Source organism: Oryzias melastigma, linkage group LG6 (assembly GCF_002922805.2).
Source record: "Oryzias melastigma strain HK-1 linkage group LG6, ASM292280v2, whole genome shotgun sequence".
NCBI lineage: Eukaryota > Metazoa > Chordata > Actinopteri > Beloniformes > Adrianichthyidae > Oryzias > Oryzias melastigma.
Genome location: NC_050517.1, coordinates 16,555,993 through 16,566,938, shown reverse-complemented (window position 1 = coordinate 16,566,938; position 10,946 = coordinate 16,555,993). Strand labels below are relative to the sequence as shown.

Below are 10,946 nucleotides of genomic sequence, written 5' to 3'. Positions count from 1 at the left end.
TTGGACTGATTTTGCTCTGAAGAGGTTATAAATAACTGATTTTTCTTTTCCTACTGTGCGGCTTTTGATCCCAAGAATCAATTGATAGGCTTTTCAAAATAAAAGTTCAAAAATAAATGAAAGATGTTCTCTTTAACCAAATAGGAGCATGATTTATATTTATTATTTACTGACTTTACAGCCAAAGGAAAAATATTTGAGAATTTAGATTCTGAATTCTTAATTTCTATTATTTAACTTGATTAGAGCTACAGACAAATTTTATTTTTTAAATACAATCCATGATAAAGACTGACAGGAAATTGACAAAAAGGGTTTTTTTTCCCATGAGCTGCTGCTGCTTTTGCTAAGCACTGAAACTTTTTTTTTTGGTAGATCGACTTCCTCTTTTACAAAATTGTCAGCTTTAAGCAAAAATGTCAAAATTCCAAAAAAAAGTTATGTCGTGCTTTGAATTTCCCCTAAAGATTCCGTATTACACCCCGTCCCTGTCCTACCAGTACCTACCTGCAGCATCACCTGGGCATTACTACTCAGAGGAGCATCAGAGAGCAATCAGCCCCCCACTGGAGGTTTCAGAGGGGGAGGATGAATACGACGACCATCACCAAATCTCTTTCAGGAAAGATACTAGTGGGTAACACTTCTGCTGGCATTAAAGTCACCAAAACTGACTATATATACTTAAAAAAAAACAACTAATTTTTCATTTCAGATAAAAGAAAAATCCGCCTGTATCAGTTCCTCCTGGACCTGCTTAAAAATGGACACATGAGTGACAGTATCTGGTGGGTGGACCAGGACAAAGGCGTTTTCCAGTTCTCCACAAAGCACAAAGAAGCTCTGGCAACGCACTGGGGGCAGCAGAAAGGCAATCGCAAGAAGATGACCTACCAAAAAATGGCCCGAGCTCTCAGGAACTACGGCAAAACTGGCGAGATTAAAAAGGTGAAGAAGAAACTCACGTACCAGTTCAGTGAGGAGGTGCTCAGGAACTTCTATCTTCATCCCTTTCATCACTGAGGAAGAAACAAAATGGTGTCTTTTGGTCCTGCTGAAATCACTAAACCCCATCAAATCTGTTTTTATAGTTTCAAATTATTTATTTGTTATTTCTCCGCGAATTTTTACTTGCCTTTTTTTATGTGAATCACTTATTTTTTACTCAAATTATTTGGGTTTATTCAGATTTTTTCATACGATTTTGAGTCTGTTTGTAGATTGTAAATAAATATGACTTTTTGTTCTTTTTCAAAATATCTAAGTAAAATCTTGTTTTTTAAAAATCAAAGTACTTGCATGTGTTTGTCTGTGTATGTTTTGGGCAGTAGAAAATAGAAACATGATTACAAAGTCAAAATTATAAAAACTAAAATGGTGTAATATCCAAAACATATTTTCTCTACCACAACTTTTATATACAAACTCTAAAGGAACAGGCGCTAAAATAAGATACACTAACAACACCATTGTCTTACAGCATCTTTAACTTAAATAGGTGCCTACATTTAGAAAAACAATATTTTAGAGTATTAAACTGATGACTTTCATTTTTTACTTTTAATCCAAACGATTAAAAAAGTTTGACTTTAATTTGTAAAAAATATTTGTTGCTTTTTTTAACTCCACCTTTTATTCACAAATATTGCCCCTGTAGCTTATTACAAGAAACCGTATATAAATATATATATTTTTAAATAATAAATCTTGACTGTTTATGTCAGATTACGATTTAATATTGTTATTATAAAAAAAAGTTGCAACAATACAACCATAATTTGTAAATACTAATAGATTGGAACACAGAATCAAAGAAAACATTAAAAGAATAAGGTCACGCAAGGAAACATTTACGGATATCCTATAAGTTTTCACAAAGAAATTAAATGTGTAAATTAAAACTGTTATCGTGTTCAGAAAATTGTTTGAGAAGTTCAAATAAACATGGCTGTTAAGTATATGCTTTTAAAGAAATCTTATTAAATCCAACAAAAACTGGGGTTTCTTTCAAAGAATGGCATTTATGAATATACAATTTTGCAAATGTTATCAAATTATTATTCCAAAATTTTGTTTTTTGTTGTCTTCTGTTTTTAGGCTGAATCTATTAATTTGGAAATGTGAGTTGCTTCTTGGTTTTAGTGACAAAATACAAGATGAAGAAGAAACTCAAATATTTTTTAAGGGGAAAAAGAAAAGTTTTCGGGGTTACGGAACATATTATTTCTTTATTTAACTCGTTAAACCCCACTACATCAAATCATTGACAGAAAATCAATTTATTTTTTGGTATTAAGCTGTTTTTGAATAAAAATTATTATTATTAACTTTTATTTAAGGATCCCATTGAGATTTAAAACTTCTCTTTCAAGGGATCCCTGAAAGAGCTAATAAAAAATGTAATTTTTATGAGATATAAATCACATCTATTATGATATTTGGTAAATGTTTGCTTGCAAAAATGTTGTTTCAAAAAGCAAAAAATACTGACATGATTGTTCAGGAAGAAAGTGCTCTATCTGTGACACTGTTTGAGTACATTTTTAGATATTTTTCTGTATCTGAGGCCTTTTACAACACCCTCTGTTGTTCAGCTGAGGTAATACAACACGGAAAACAACACAAAAAATGAAAAGTTTCTGAAGAAAATCATACATAGCCTATTTGATTGTCCTTTATTTATTTTTTGCAGGTTTTAAGTGGAGGTGGGTCGTGTTTATAAAGGAAACTGACTGTCTGCTCTTTTACTAATTAATATAAATTAAAATCTTTGGCACCACCCACTTTTTATATTAAAAAGCCAAAGTTTTGAATTTTTGTTGATGAGCTTTAAACATAGACTGTAAAAATTAAGTTATAAAAGTTATTTTATATACAGTCTATGGTTCCTCCCCTCCAGACAGCATTACTAAAATTCTTTAACGCAACGCGCCTGCGCACTGGGAGAGGAGGAGCGAAGCAGAAGGAAATTTCCATCGACGTCAGTTTCCTCAACCAATCAGCGGCCGAATGTTGTTTGAGTGCAAAATTCAAATGCAGTAGACAAACGAACGGCTAGTCGGACAGCTACTGTTACTTGGTCAACACATCGTCTTTCTTTTTTATGTTGGTAAACCGCGTCCCTTCGTTGTAGTGGGTTGTTTTTAGTTAGTATTTGATAACTTCGGAGGCGACATGAGAGTGAGGTAAGTGCGCAACTTTATTTTTCTTTTGTGTTGTAGGACTGCTTCGTTTTAACATGCTGTTAATTTTAAACAAGCTACACGGTGATTTTACAGTTTAAGACATTGCAACAATGGTATAAAGAGTAAATAATAGCGCTGAATGGTTTGTAATAGTTCCACAGACGGACATGAATTAAACTTAATTCTCAAATGACAATTTGAAGTAAGCTAGCTTTTAGCTAAGTTAGCTAGCTCGCGCTATCGTTCATTTTTGAGTATATTTTTAAACTGTTTGTTAATTAGTCAACTGTAATCAATATTTGCTCACTTATTAATTGTGAATATTTAAAATATGTAGTTTTAACGACGTTGGGTGCTCGTTTTTGTTGCAGTGAGGTGCACGCAGCGGAGTCCGTTGCCTACTTCAACCGGGCAATGGTCAAGCTGCAGGAGATTTGGGAGGAGATCGGGATTCCAGAAGAGCAGCGGCTCCAAAGAACCAACGATGTTCACAAACACATCAAGGTTCGCCCGAAATCCCCTTCATCATCCATTACGTTGAGTATTTGTTCCATCTATGTGCAGTATGACCTCACCTTGCTGGGGTGGTTCTCGTTGCCCGCAGGGCTTGCTGGACTTGATGATCGCTGAGGAAGCGGAGCTGAAAAGGCGACTGACGGAAAGCATCCAGATCTGTCGCAAAGAGCTCGGTAGTTTGTGCGCAGAACTCCAGCTCCCACCGTTTGAGGTACATGTTCACGTTTTAGGGAAAGCTTGTGTATTTGTATTTTTAAGGTAAATAAACAAAAGTGTGATTTTAAAAAAAGAGGAATCCCCTGTGATCTACGATACCTTAAATAGTACTTTGTAAATAAGTTGCAGACTCGTATTAACACTGAATATAATAACTTTCCAGCTGGTGTATTATTATTATTGTTATTATTATTGATCTTAGAATGATCTTTAACCTCACCAGTGCTTGTCCATAAATCTGCCAATTAGTTTAATCATTTTGCAAAAGAGAAAAAAAACTTTTGATGTTGAAATAGCTCTTGTTTTTTGTTTTCTAGGAGGAAGATGGCTGCACCATGTTGCAGCTCGAGAAAAACAGCCGCACTCGCCTGGAGCTGATGAAGGAGCACAAGAAGCAGCGAATGGAGGAGCTCAGAGGGCTCGTTTCCAAAGATCAGGAGCTGTGTGAAATTCTGTGCACCAGCCCTTTCTGCATTGACCATTCTTGTGTCCCATCACTGGAGCAGCTGGAAACTTACAAAGCCTATCTTGATGATCTGACTAAAGAAAAGGTAATGATCGTCCTACTATGTTTTTCAATCTTTTCTTTAAGTTTTCTTAAATGAGTGTTATCACTCCAGGAGCGCCGCCGGGATGAATTTGTGAGCATAAAGAAGGAGATAGTTGTGTGCATGGATGATCTGGAGCAGATCCCGGAGACGAGCTTTGAAACAGATGTGATCTGTGAGGATGAGGAAGCCTTTTGTCTCTCCAATGACAACATTGCTGCTCTAAAGCTGCTTCTTGGTCAGGTACGTTTACCAAACCTTTATCTTACAATACTGAGCTTTTTTAACATTTAAAATATGATGCCAGAGGCTTTCTTTCTGTTTTTAGTTGCAAGAACGCAAAGCCAAGAACGAGCTACTCTGTTCAGGTTACCGCAAAAAGATCCAGGAGCTGTGGGAAAGACTCCAGATCCCTCAAGAGGAGAGGGAGGCCTTCTCTGAACATATGCTCAAGTCAAAGAAGAAAAACATTGAAGCTGTAGGACATTTCTCATGAATGATACTAGCCACTTTCAAATGCTAAAGGAATGATCGACCAATTCGTTTTTGTTTTTTTTTTCCATTCTTCGTCCAGCTTCAAGCAGAGGTCCAGCGTCTGGAGGTGCTGAAAATGCAGAGCCTGAAGAGTTTCATTGAAAATATAAGAACAGAGATTGCTTCCTTGTGGAAAAGTTGCTTCTACAGCCAAGAACAGCAGCAAACCTTCGCTCCATACTATGATGGTAACACAAATATTTGATACTTAAGCTCTCGTACTAGAAATATTGTCTCAATTTTAAGAGAGAAGCCACTGAAATGATTTTTTTTTTACAGACAATTTCACTGAAGAGCTCCTCAACCTACACGAGGCTGAGGCTGGAGAGCTGAAGAACTACTACGACGAGCACAAAGAACTCTTTGAGGGGGTCACGAAATGGCAAGACAACTGGAACCTTTACCTGGAGCTGGATGTGAGTACTCATCTGATAAGGATGTCGAGGAAGTGCTTGATCTATTAATGATCAAATGTTTCTCATGTTAGAAAAAGGCCAACGACCCTTCAAGATTCAACAACAGGGGAGGAAACCTTTTGAAAGAAGAAAAGCAAAGAGCTGATCTGCAGAAAAGCTTGCCCAAGGCGAGTTTCTGATCCGTTTAATAGATGCATGAACTACCGTATTTTTCGGACTATAAGTCGCACCGGAGTATAAGTCGCAGGGGCCAAAAAATGCATAATGAAGAAGAAAACGTCTGAATAACTAAAGTAAATAAAGTAATTGCATAGATCACCATAAGAGGGCACTCTAGACTTACGGTCCATATCTCATCAGTAAAAATTCGTATATAAGTCGCACTGGAGTATAAGTCGCAGGGACATTCAATCTATGAAAAAAACCGCGACTTATAGTCCGGAAAATACGGTACATATCTGTGATTGCAGTACTTCTTTTGGCCCCAAGGTGGTGACACAAACACTTTTGGGCCAATATTTAATAGCTAAGCTAAACATTAAAAATCATTTATTTTTTTTAGCTGGAGAGGAGCCTGAAGGTCCAGATTGATGCATGGGAGCAGGATCATGGCAGGGATTTTCTGGTGAACGGACAGAAATTTCTGGATTACGTGCAGCAGCAGTGGAGTCAGCACCATGAGGAGAAGGAGAAGGAGAAACTTGAAAGAGTATGCAGTTCTATATATATATTTTTTTTATTATTAAAACGGACATTTTTCCTATTATTTGACTCTTTTTAAAATTGTTTTTGGATATAATGTAGCAACTGAAGAAAACGAGGCAAACACAAGAGGACATGCTGTATGGAACAGCCGTGAGAACACCGTCTAAACGGCGGATAGTGGGGGCTACTACACCTGGAAAAGTGAGAAAGGTAGGATTTATGTGGCTGATGTGTTGTACTAACGTTCCCAAGTGAAGTATCAAACACAAATGGTAACGTGTTTCCCTCCTCTGTTCATGTAGTTCACAGGTACCTCGACCATTTCTACTCCAAACAGCTTTCTTAATTCAGGCCTCGGTGGAACCACGTGCCAAGCCTCAATGCAGAAACCACCGCTGTCCGCCAGCAAAGTAAGTTCTCTACATGTTGGATTTCATTTGTGCTATCCAAACATCACACCCTGTCTTTAAGATCAGCTTCTATTTAGAGCAGGAGTGTCAAACATCCGACCCGCCAGATGATTTAATCCAGCCAGGTCTTGAAGAGTAAAAAAAATATACAGATGTGCGAGGAAAAAGAAAAACAAGTTTCTTGCCCATTCCTGTGCCGAGTTATGGTTATTTAAAGGATTGGCTGTAATGCACAATTCCACCACTAGGGGAAGCAAAGGAAATAGAATACCAGCATAACAAGAGATGAAGAAATAAACATTTCTTTGTGAGCATGTGTCATGTCTGGGTAAGATACAGTTAGCTTCCCTGCTGTTAAGTTGCTATGAAAATTATCAGGTGTGACACCACAATTGCTAACAAAAAAAACAACAATAAAAAGTGATTAGGCTTCTAGGTGTTTGAGGCATTTTTTCCAAAACGAAAAAAAACGGATAAAGTTGACCTTAGGTTATTTAAAATCAGAAGGGTTGAATGTGGCCCCTGGATCAAAGTTCGACACCCCTGATATAGACTCATTCATCTTTTGGGTAAACATCTTGTATTTCCACCATTACACAACGTCTCACGACTTTACTTGGTCTCATTGCAGGCGCTCGCCCTCCGCATCCCCGGACACGGCAGGACACCCCGCGCACTGGACCGAAACAAGGAGAACATCTCCCACCTTAACCGAAACACTCCAATAGGCACACCCAGGTCTCAGGATACTCAAGATCACACCTTCACCTTTAACTCTATTGCTGGCTCCTATTCGGAATTTGCGGTAAATGGGGGTTTTCCATATGTCTAGTCCTTAACTGCAAAAAGTCCACTTTGATTTCAGTTTTTCATCTTTGGAAGTGCAAGAGGAAGCAATTCCTCCTTTAGACTTTTTTTTTATTGTAGATTCTGTTTTTATTAACACATTGCAATGTCATTTTAAAGAAACTGTTTTCTGATAAACAAACTGACAAAAGACCATCTTTTAGTGCTTTATTTTGAAGTTATTAAACATTTACTTTTTCATTGACAGATGCATAGCGTTAAAAAGCAGCATGAAGATGCACACAGCTGATTTGACATCATTTATTCCACACAACTGTTTAGAAATGAAATATTTCAGATTATTTTAAGAGAATCCTACCACAGTGTATATAAACCTATACTGGGGTGGGAAATAAGTGCTAAACATAAAGAACAACTATTTCTATGCTCTAGTAACCGCTCAGGTGCATGCGCTGATGGTTTCACTGACGGGTTTTAAACTCCCTTCTCTTTGCAGAGAGACCTCACAAAAGCGTCTAAATCAAATGTGATGACAGGACTGCTGAATTCCACCGTCGGCCATCAGTGATGGTTCAAAGGAGCCGTTCATCCAAGTAGTTTGATGTAGAGGACGAAACTGAATTGTGATGTACAAAATTTTAAGAAACTGTCAAGATATTATTGTTTTTCTAAACACTTTTTTTCTTTTAAAATATCGATTATTGAGGGTTTCTGGAGTAGAAAGGGTTTTTTTTTTCTACAAATGTGTATATATTTCTCTGTCTGCTTAAATTAATGGCTAAGGCTTTTTTCCTCTAAAGAATAATATCCATGCCACACAATTTTTGCACTACAGAAGTTCTTTAAAGCACCGGGACGATTTCTGAGCTGGAATGACCGCTCACCCACAAACACCTATTGAGTCCTTTTTTCTTTTTAAAATTGTAAATAAACTTTAAAATGGAAGTAGAATCCTAAATAGTTCTGTGTGTGTGTAAATATTTATTTTTAATGCTAAACTGGTCCAAGTCAGAAGGCCTCTTCCATGCACGGATGTCCTTTTTAAGCCATGCGCGTCATGAGTTCCTCTAGAGCCCGCTCGCGGTGGTTTTCGTGGACGAGCAGCACCTCTTTGATCGCACTCTGCTGGAAGCCCATCTCATTAAACTGGGTCAACAGTCGTAGAAACTCGGCCGCCTGTAAACATAATTTCATTTGTTATTAATTGGAGAAACAGCATGCAGCAGCTTTAGTTCTTGCTGGGATCACCTTGCTCTCACAGTTCTGGAACATCTCGAGAGCTTCCTCCACTTGTGCTTCGTCATAGCCCAGCTGACACAGATGGTCGCTGGCAACCAGGTATTTAAGGACCTAGAGGTGACAAATTCACACATGAAACACTCGGACTACAAAGAAGAGTTTTTGTGCAGAAACCCCAATGACTGTAACTACCTTTTCTGGGGTCCGATAGCCGGTCTTTTGGAGAGCCAGGATGGCTGTGCGTAAAGGGTATCCCTTATCGGTGATGGTTTCCAGTAATTCCCTCTCTTCCTTGCTGAGTGCCATCAGCAGCTCTGCTGCAGAGTCGAAGAAAACTCCCCGACCACTGTGAGCTGTTAGGGCCTAAAGAGAAGTTAAAAAAAGGAGATATTTATATTTTAGGGCTGCCACGAGCCGCTTTTCTCCTTCAGAATCGACTGGAATGACATTGATCGTGTTTACGCTTAAGTCACAGTAAACCAAAGAACAAAAACACTGGAGCTGGATTATTCATTAAAGGTTAAATTGTATTTATTTTTAGTTAGTTTAAAGCTAATGATGTGTTTTACATCCCGTTTATGCATGACCTCATTAGTCGACTATTAAAACAACTGTTTTTGAAACCCTAATATACCATTTTTGAGGCGCTGACCTTTTTCCTGCGGTTTGTGACTACAGGCCCCGCAGAGGAGGGGCGCTGCTGCGTCTTTGGTAAAGCCTGAGCAGGCGGCGTGTTTTGGGAGTGCTTCCTGCCCGCGGAGCACTGCCTCCTCTTGCCGTTCTTCAGCCTCTCAGAGAGGGGGCTAGCCTGCTTGGACCGGTGCTGCTCCAAAGCGCGCAGGGGCTGTCTGCAGTCCGGGAGGGAAGAGGTCGCCCTGTGACCCGTGAGGGTCTGAGATGAACGCTGAAGATGCATGTCTTTAACCCTGGAGAGGGGGTCTCTGGGTGCAGCACTTCGGGGTCGCTCTCTGAGGTCAAACTGAAGACGTGCCGCCTCTGCTGAGGCTCCTTTGTTGTCGTCATAGTAACCATCCTCATAATCGGAGTCGTATTCGGAGAATTTGAAGTTTCGCTGGTACAGCCGGTGGGTGTCGGCAGAGCTCAGGCTGTGGCTGCGGGGCCGAGGCCTGGGGGCCCAGGGGCTGCTGTTCCTGTGACTGAGAAGGCCGCTTCCTTTAGGGTCGCTGAACATCATCCAGAACGGCGGGCAGGATGGAGCTTGGCCACAAACAATCCATCTCTCCAAGTTAAATTCATACTGAAGGAAAAAATGACACCAGAAAGTTTTTGGAAAAGTAAACTCCTTTTCTTGACACATTTAAATAAAAATTAGTGCTGACATGGCACATTTTTCATTTATTTAAAGATAACTAAAGTTGGAGGTCGACTCCACAAGGAACAGGACTGTCATTACTGGAGCTGCAGATCACGACGTGGGACTTCTGGAAATATTTTATCATTTATACATTATGAACTATAAAGAGAACTTTAATTCAGAAAGGGAATCGAGGACTTTTAACATTTTAAATACACTTAAAACTACTTCTAAAGGATTTGTTTTAATTTCAAGGAACAAAACACTAAAGTAAAAATTGATCAATTTTCAAAACAGAAATCCTCAAATGTAAGTAACCTGAGTTTCTTGCATAATTTTGTGACAGTCTGGAAGAGCGATCTCTGGAGCATCCACGAGCGTAACTTCAGCCCCCAGTGGACCCACGGGGGTCTGAAACGGGACGTCCTCCACGATGTTCATCATCCTCAAAGTGCTCCCACAAATATCCTGCAACGGGACAATAAAGAGCTTTTGGGTTTGCAATTAAGTTCATTCTTTTTAATAAAATGCATTTCTTACCTTCCTCACAGGTGTTCAAGGTGTGCAGTCCTCTGATTCATCCACAGGTGACTGGAGTAAATGACTAACACAAACACGAGTGCGTGATAAACCTTCTCATCGATAATCCTCTGACATCAGCTGAGGGTTTGTTTACCCCCCAACTAATCCTTCAGATGAAACTCCTTCATAAATTAAAGCATTGAAATAGGAAATTTTATTCTAACACTTTCAACAGAAAATGTAAAAACAAACATATTTTCATAAAACATCACTCTTATTTATTGTGGGTTTTTTTTCAGTTTTTATATGTGAAATAAATGTGATTTTGCACATTGATTTGTGGAGATGAGGTGCGACGATTATCCTTCCACTATCTTTGGGGTCCAGATATATCTGATTCCTTCCATGACAAATGTGGACAAAGGTGGACAGGATTTTATGTCTGCCATGGACTTTAGTGAAACTCAAAGATAAAAAAAAAAAGCTCAGCGCACCGTCTTGTGGGGTCCACTTCTAATGTAAACAAGCTAAGG

At 38.8% G+C, this 10,946-nt stretch overlaps 4 protein-coding genes across 9 annotated transcripts in view; 2 read left to right on the top strand and 2 right to left on the bottom strand.

Moving 5' to 3' along the window:
• Positions 1-1,291, top strand: part of spi1a (Spi-1 proto-oncogene a) — a 2,513-nt gene extending 1,222 nt beyond the window's left edge. For 2 of the 3 annotated variants that reach the window (XM_024281790.2, XM_024281792.2), the window contains exons 4-5: positions 468-633; positions 716-1,291. In XM_024281790.2, coding sequence (XP_024137558.1) covers positions 468-633; positions 716-1,023 — 474 coding nt within the window. In that variant the 3' untranslated portion in view covers positions 1,024-1,291. The remainder of the gene's footprint in view (positions 1-467; positions 634-715) is intronic. The other variant, XM_024281793.2, reaches the window with a different exon arrangement.
• Positions 1-3,853, bottom strand: part of si:ch211-87j1.4 (transmembrane protein 178B) — a 9,065-nt gene extending 5,212 nt beyond the window's left edge. The window contains exons 1-2 of one of the 2 annotated variants that reach the window (XM_024281788.2): positions 3,761-3,853; positions 970-1,019 (exon numbers count right to left, since the gene is read on the bottom strand). The gene's annotated coding sequence lies outside the window, so the exon portion shown is untranslated. The remainder of the gene's footprint in view (positions 1-969; positions 1,020-3,760) is intronic. The other variant, XM_024281789.2, reaches the window with a different exon arrangement.
• On the top strand, positions 3,002-8,295 carry LOC112152285 (protein regulator of cytokinesis 1). Of its 2 annotated transcripts, none has more exons than XM_024281767.2 (14): positions 3,002-3,185; positions 3,557-3,689; positions 3,790-3,912; positions 4,235-4,468; positions 4,538-4,708; positions 4,794-4,943; positions 5,040-5,187; positions 5,279-5,415; positions 5,487-5,582; positions 5,978-6,124; positions 6,220-6,330; positions 6,423-6,530; positions 7,162-7,268; positions 7,834-8,295. In XM_024281767.2, exons 1-14 carry the CDS (start codon positions 3,175-3,177, stop codon positions 7,865-7,867), a joined length of 1,710 nt encoding a protein of 569 aa, XP_024137535.1. In that variant the 5' UTR covers positions 3,002-3,174; the 3' UTR covers positions 7,868-8,295. The 2 variants fall into 2 exon arrangements, with proteins under 2 accessions (XP_024137535.1, XP_024137534.1); XM_024281766.2 differs by having other exon boundaries at positions 3,003-3,185; positions 7,162-7,335.
• On the bottom strand, positions 8,064-10,845 carry LOC112152295 (ubiquitin-associated protein 1-like). Of its 2 annotated transcripts, XM_036212340.1 has the most exons (6): positions 10,432-10,845; positions 10,210-10,359; positions 9,229-9,834; positions 8,769-8,939; positions 8,586-8,687; positions 8,064-8,513 (listed from the first exon to the last, which is right to left on the bottom strand). In XM_036212340.1, the coding sequence occupies exons 2-6, from the start codon at positions 10,333-10,335 to the stop codon at positions 8,379-8,381; spliced, it is 1,140 nt and encodes a 379-aa protein (XP_036068233.1). In that variant the 5' UTR covers positions 10,336-10,359; positions 10,432-10,845; the 3' UTR covers positions 8,064-8,378. The 2 variants fall into 2 exon arrangements, with proteins under 2 accessions (XP_036068233.1, XP_024137551.1); XM_024281783.2 differs by lacking the exon at positions 10,432-10,845 and having other exon boundaries at positions 10,210-10,423.
• Positions 10,846-10,946: the final 101 nt, after the last annotated feature.

Excerpts from the sequence above, each read along its gene's own strand:
- LOC112152295 (XM_036212340.1), bottom strand. The coding sequence starts at position 10,335 with ATGATGAACATCGTGGAGGACGTCCCGTTTCAGACCCCCGTGGGTCCA. Across the intron at positions 8,940-9,228 it reads TCACAAACCGCAGGAAAAAG|GCCCTAACAGCTCACAGTGG; the intron begins GTCAGCGCCTCA and ends ACTTCTCTTTAG. Across the intron at positions 8,514-8,585 it reads TCCAGAACTGTGAGAGCAAG|GCGGCCGAGTTTCTACGACT; the intron begins GTGATCCCAGCA and ends TTATGTTTACAG.
- LOC112152285 (XM_024281766.2), top strand. Across the intron at positions 5,188-5,278 it reads CTTCGCTCCATACTATGATG|ACAATTTCACTGAAGAGCTC; the intron begins GTAACACAAATA and ends TTTTTTTTACAG. Across the intron at positions 6,531-7,161 it reads CACCGCTGTCCGCCAGCAAA|GCGCTCGCCCTCCGCATCCC; the intron begins GTAAGTTCTCTA and ends GTCTCATTGCAG.